The following is a 6,690-nucleotide window of genomic DNA, read 5'->3' on the forward strand; positions in this document are numbered from 1 at the left end:
AAACGATGGTCTACAGCCATCCATAAACAGCCTCGAGAGGTTTGTAGGACAGGACTGAACGATCCTAATAAGTAAACCTTATAGACAACAGGTTAAGATTCAATCTACGATGTAGATATTTGGCATATATATATATATATATATATATTTACACTGATTTCTGAGGAAAATGGATTGGTATTTTTCTATTTATTTTTGCCATCTTTAGGTGCTAAACAGTTTGTGATGTTAGTGTGGATCCAAAGATAGAATAAACTGTTATTCAAGTCAACAGGCGCATTAAAGTTGGAACAAAGCAAAAGCTCTCTTTAAACAGCAAAGTGTAATCCATTTAACCAGATCAGTGTTTATGGCAGTTTTTTTAGTCTTAGGGAGGTACTGATTGATTTCTTTATGGGTTTGGTAGTTTGGTTATGGTCAGTTATGGGTGGCGTTTGAGTTTTGCGACAAAGATGGATGCCGAAAGTGTGGAAGCCGGTGATAAAAATCACTTAAACAATGTTTTATCAGAAACCGAGATTGCCAATTTACCAAATGGCGTCGCAAATAAAATCAATTCATATATTGATACAAAATTTGAGGAATATATGACCTCCAAGGCTCTTCTAGAAACCAGCAAAACACAAATTGGTAAGGAACCGGCCTTTTTGTAATAAACGAAGCTTTCTTTTTTGTTCATACTGTTAATAATAAATTTTATAGAGTTTTTAGTTATATCATAAACATTAATAATATATTTTGTGGGTATGTATTGTTCTGAAGACTGCTGAACACATTTTTTTCTCATCACATTTTCGTGCATTAACTAAGCAAGAAATGTTTTCTAACCATTCCTGTCTATATTGTTGGTTTTATCTTCGGTGAATCTATATTGTAATGTATTACCAAAAGAAAAACTTGCACCTAAAATGAATCTCAATAAATCTTGTTTTGACCAACATTAGCTGGCAATATCAATTGTATGTTTTTCAAAACTGTCTTTACTAATCAGAGTTTTGTGTTTTTGGTTATATCTTTCCATTTTCTTTTGTATGCTTTATGGTAGCATAACAACTTCTCACTATGTCAATTGAATTATATCAGTCCTTTAGTTGAGGTTGTTAGAATCTTTTCACATTAATTTTTACATTGCAAATGTATGCATGAAGCAGCAATGCTTTTGTAAAATATATTCCTTTGTAAGATTTTACCATAAAACTCAACATTTATATATGTAGCAACTACACTTTTATGAATATTTTAGTGATCTTGAACTACTCCATTGTTAAACTAGTTAAATAAAAATTAATAAATTCATTGAGTAATTGTGCAAAATACCATGATTTTTTTACCCATTACACTACCCACTTTTACCATATCTCAACATGCAATGTTATAAATTCAAACTGATAAAGAAGAAAGAATACATATTAAGATATATATTAACATAGGTTACATATAAGTGATAACTGTTTCATTTAAACATTTATTCATAATACATGAATGAACCTCAGGTCTGTTAGGTTAGCTAGACAGCCCAATTATATCTTCGTTATTGTACATTTTATATATTTTACTGTTACATATTTTCAGATGATAAGATAAGAACAGCAGAAGCAACAATATTAGAATTTAAATCAAAATATGAAGTAACAGCCAAAAAATTAGAAATTGCTGATGAAACAGTTGCCGAACTAGAAAAGCAAGTAGGCACTCTAACTGCAGATCTGAATACAGCAAATGAAAAAATTGTTCAATTGGAAAATGAGATCATTTCTCTTAAAAATGCTAGAGATGCCGCAGTTGATGAACGAAATGACCTGACCCATATACTGGAACGGCGAAATGCCAAAATAGAGATGTTAATCGCTAATGAAACTTCCCTTTCTGAACAACTGCGTGCTGCTATTGATTCAAAATGTGAAGCACTAACATTAAATAATGATATCCAAAGTAAAGAATTAGCTTTACAATATCGTGAAAAACGTATGGAACAAGAAAGGGTTCTTTTGAACACTCAAATAGCTAGTCTCACTGAAGAAGTTAATAGTTTAACTTCAGAATTACAAACACACAGATTAAATAATACAAGCCGTTTAGTCGGTTTAGAAGCAGAATTATCCAAAAGAACTGAAGAACTTAAGTCTGCTAATGACACCATTGAACAACTCAATGAAATGAAGAAGAAATTAAATGATCGCGCTGAAAATCTTACTCAAAGATTAGTGGAACAAAGAGAAATAGAAAAGAAAATGACTGAAAATTACAAAACAGAACTTGAAGCTAAAACTAAACTTGCTGATTTATTAAAAACAATGCATGATGATTCTGAAGCTAAGGCTACAGAACTTAGTGAAGGCATAAGTGAGCTACAAAAGCTTTTAAATGAAGCCACTGAGAAATATGGCGATTTAGAAACCAAATACAAACAAGCTGAAAAAGACCATGAAGAATTAATGGAAAAGAAAAATGAAGTAATATCATCACTAAAAAGTGAATTGGAGCATGCTAATGACCTGATTAAAGCAGCGGCCGCACAGAATTTAGATATGGCGCTCAACGATCTGGCGCCATCTGCGGCTACTGCAAGCAAACTTTTAAAATCTGGAATGTCCTTAACACAGATTTATTCACAATTAGTTAAAGTAACTGATGATTTGTGTCGAGAAAAGGAAGAAACTAGAAGACTAACAACAACAATCAATAACATTGTTCAAGAATTGGAAGAGAGGGCACCAATGCTACAAAAACAAAGGGCTGAGTATGAAGAGACATTAGATTGCAATTCTGCTTTAACACAGCAAATCGAATTATTGACAATAGAGTGCAACAGGCTAAGAGATGATTACAATGAGGCCTCGAGGCTATCTAATCATTACAACAGAGAGAATGGCAAATTAAAAGGAGAGTTAGCAGATTTGGGTAGACAGGTTTGCTTTTTGTTAAAAGAAATTGAACATGGCCGAGGTGGCTTATTAAATGGTGACCATGATGTTTCTCACACTGAATGTAACACATCAAATGCATCAGACAATAATTCTTCACGAATTATGTCCAAAACTCTTGTAACATTCAGTGATATTCAAGAATTACAATCCAATAATCAAAAACTTCTGAGAATGATTCGTGAATTAACTGATAAACAAGAGGAGCTGGAAAAGCATAAGGAACAGTTTGAAACTGGGGAAATGCAGAATAAAATAGACACTTTAAAATCACGCATATCAGAGCTTACTGAGGCGCAAGATAGGCAAACAAAAATGGTTACTGGTCTTATTAGACAACGTGATATGTTTAAAAAGTTGTATCACGACCATATGAAAGGGAAGCGTCATGAATTGTCTTCAGAATTAGACACTTCAGATTTGGAGAAAGGAGATTCCTTTGAGATGGATCAGACTAGATTAGAGAAAACTTCTAAACCTTTACTGTCAGATGTATCAGCAGCCTTTGAAATTAAATACAATGAAACAGAAAAACAACTTGAGCTTCTGAAAGAAGAATTCAAAACCTATAAGGAGGAGAAAGTTACAAATGAGAGGATGCTATTTGAACAAATTGACAATATGAGACAAGAAATATCAAAATTAACAGCTGCAAATAGCAAGTACGCGTCTACGGCAGAATTTAATAATGAGAGACTTAAAATATTACAGACGAATATTGCAACTTACAAGAAGCAAATTACCTCACTGGAAGAAAAAAATAAAACATATAATGCTACTATTGCTAAGCATGAGGTGTCATTGCAGCACCTAAGAGATGAGGCACTAAACTCTCAAAACAAATTAGCCACTGCTGAAATACAGTTGGACAACTTAAAACTTGAATGTAAATTATTAAAAGACACTGAACATAGACTACAAACTGAAAAAGAAATACTAAATCGTGAAAGGCAAGGACAGTCCCTCCTACTCAAAAATTTGGAACTTGTTAAAGCTAGTGTAGAACGTTTAGAAACAGAAAATCGCACCAAATTAGAATCGCGATTGGATGAAGCTACAAGAGAATGTTCTGCAATACGTATGAGACTTCAAGAAGAGCAAAATAGATTTAGGGAACTAGCCGCTCACCTTGAACGACAAACAGAAACTGCTAAACAGAGGATGGAAGAGGAGAAAAAGGCAGCTGATGTAATGAGAAAGGAAATTACCCTTCTAAGGAATGACTTAAATGAAAAGAATAAAGCAAATGAGGACCTCGTTAGGAAGCTCAAAGATGCTCTGGATCCTAATGTAGACAGTACATTAGATTCACTGAAAAAAATAAAGGAATTGGAAAATAAAGTGTCTGATAAAGATGGTGAAATTAAGTCACTCACAGATCAATTAAATAACGCAAAGGAGCATATAAAACAATACTGTGACATATCTGAAGGCGCGGAAAAAGGAATCAAAACCCTTAGCATTGAATATGAGAGTTACAAAACAGCTACTGAAATGAAACTAACTGAATATTCTCAAAAAGTACAACAGTTAGAGGAAAGATGTTCAGAATTAGAAGCTGAATTATCCCTCCAAAACAATGGGGAGTATGCCAGTATCAATACAAATCTGAAAACTGAGTTAGCTAATTGTAAGCAAGAGTTAGCAGCTGCTGTATCAAATTTGGAGACCCATCGAACCGATTTGTTAAGTGCTCGAGCTGAAATCACTAAACTGTCTGAGGCTGTCCAAAAAGCTGAGGACAAATACACACATGAGATGATATTGCATTCTTCTGATATTCAAACACTCAGTAAAACCAAAGAAGAGTTATCTAGGGTCCAAAATGAACTAAATGAATTAGTGGCATTGAAGAATCAAACCCTTGAAAAATTGGAATTAGAAAAGGCCTCGTGGCTTGAGAGGCAAAAATCTATTACAAAAGAAAATGAAGAACTGGTACAGAGATTTAAAGACATATGTGAACAAAATTCTGTCTTACATGATCAAATCCAGGCTTTGGGCACACAGTTATCTGTCGCCCATGCATCACGTTCACACTCCGAAAGTCTTAATGAGTCTGCCAACGATTCAAATATGAGTGTGTCGGTTAACGAAGACGATGTGAAGTCATCTGAACAGATGTACAGAATTGTGAAGTTCCTAAGAAAAGAAAAAGATATAGCCCTAGCTAAATTTGATATCTTACAAGCAGAAACTATGAGACTAAGATCACAGCTGGAAATAACTGAAAAACAACTCGATGAAGCAAAATTAACACTTGCTGCCGAAAGAGAAAAGTATGAAGTTAGTTTGGTAACAGTTAATAGGCAATCCGATATCTTAAGGAAAGTAGAGACCCTCGATGCTATAACCGATAGTAACAGAGTGCTGAGAGAAGAAAGGGACACATTGGCGTCTAGAGTAGAGGAACTTTCTAAAGCTACCAAAGCTTTGGAGGAGCAATTATATCCATTGCAAGAAAGTGTAGCTGATTTAACTTCCAAAAACGAAACTTTACAATCTGAAAACACATCTCTTAAATCTGACTGTGCAAGGTGGAGGACAAGAGTTAATGCTTTAGTTGAGCGTGCTAATAAAACAAGCCCTGAAGATTGGAAACGGCTACAAAATGAACGGGAAACTCTTGCCAAAATGTTGACAAATGAAAAAGAAGCTTTTAAAAAAGTCAACGAGGAATTGGGGGCTTTAAAAGTTGAAAAGTCCAAATTGGAAGAACAGTACACTATATTGTCGCGGCAACAAAACCAATTAGTTGAGGAAAATAGGAAACTAAACGAGGAGGTACAGACACTTAAAGATGATATGGCTCGTCTTACAGAGGAACTATCTAAAATAAAGGCAGCACACGATAATCTCTCGGAAACCAATGTAAAACTGTTAGAGGACTTAAATGATAAAGATGCTTCATTAACCGATATAAGAACTAAAGAAATACAAATACGAAAAATTGCCAAGAAGTATAAAGGACAATATGAAGAACTTGTTAAAACCGTGGACGAAGATAAAAAGAAAAGTGAAGGAGAAGCGGCCGCCGCGGGCGTAGCGTTAGCCGAGACTTCTAAGAAAATGGAAGACCAATTGAGTGAGCTTCAAGGCCAAGTACAAGGAGAAAAGGCGAGCAACGAAAAACTCAAGCAAGAACTGGAAACGTTGCGCACGGCCAATATGGACAAAGAAGAGAAAGCAAAACAAGTTTTAAAACAAGCAAAGAGCAAAATAGTACAGCTCACTGAGTCTAAAAACAGTTTAAACCGAGAGGTAGAGGAGTTACGCAGCAAAATTGGTGCCATCGAGCAAAGCACGCGAGAGGAGCTCGAGGTTCGAATAGCTTTGCTAAAATCTCAATACGACGGTCGACTGTCGCGTCTGGAAAAGGAAAAAACTGACGTACAAACAGAGAAAACACGAGAAGTAGAAGCTCTCCTCCAAAAAGTGAACATGCTTCAAAGACAACTAGCGAATCAATCTTCCGCGGGTAAACAGCAAACCACAACGGAGAAAGTCACCTCAGATCCTCCTACGGCGAATATAAAACCAATGGCAGGTAAATTACAATATATTATACAATATTTATTACAATTGAATAATACTAGTGTATCCTGAAATTGCATTGTTTTACTAAAGAAATGTTATAGATAATAAAATTGTACAAAAACGTTGCTAGTATTAGTTTGGACGATTCATTGTCAAAATGTGTGTGGTGGCGCGCAGGCGTGGCGCAGCAGAGCGTGACGGCGAGTCGGCGCGGCGGCGAGACCCCGCT

General features: G+C 35.2%; 1 protein-coding gene across 1 annotated transcript; it reads left to right on the plus strand.

Annotated features, from left to right (window-relative positions):
- Nucleotides 1-406: 406 nt before the first annotated feature.
- Nucleotides 407-6,688, plus strand: LOC106109678 (nucleoprotein TPR-like; the record flags this gene model as incomplete). Its single annotated transcript, XM_013291264.1, has 3 exons — nt 407-630; nt 1,573-6,471; nt 6,639-6,688. Coding segments are annotated over exons 1-3 (5,166 nt in total), but the record flags the coding sequence as incomplete, so codon positions are not given.
- Nucleotides 6,689-6,690: the final 2 nt, after the last annotated feature.

The sequence above is a fragment of the Papilio polytes genome, unplaced genomic scaffold, assembly GCF_000836215.1.
Source record: "Papilio polytes unplaced genomic scaffold, Ppol_1.0 DF821067.1, whole genome shotgun sequence".
NCBI classification, from domain to species: Eukaryota; Metazoa; Arthropoda; class Insecta; order Lepidoptera; family Papilionidae; genus Papilio; species Papilio polytes.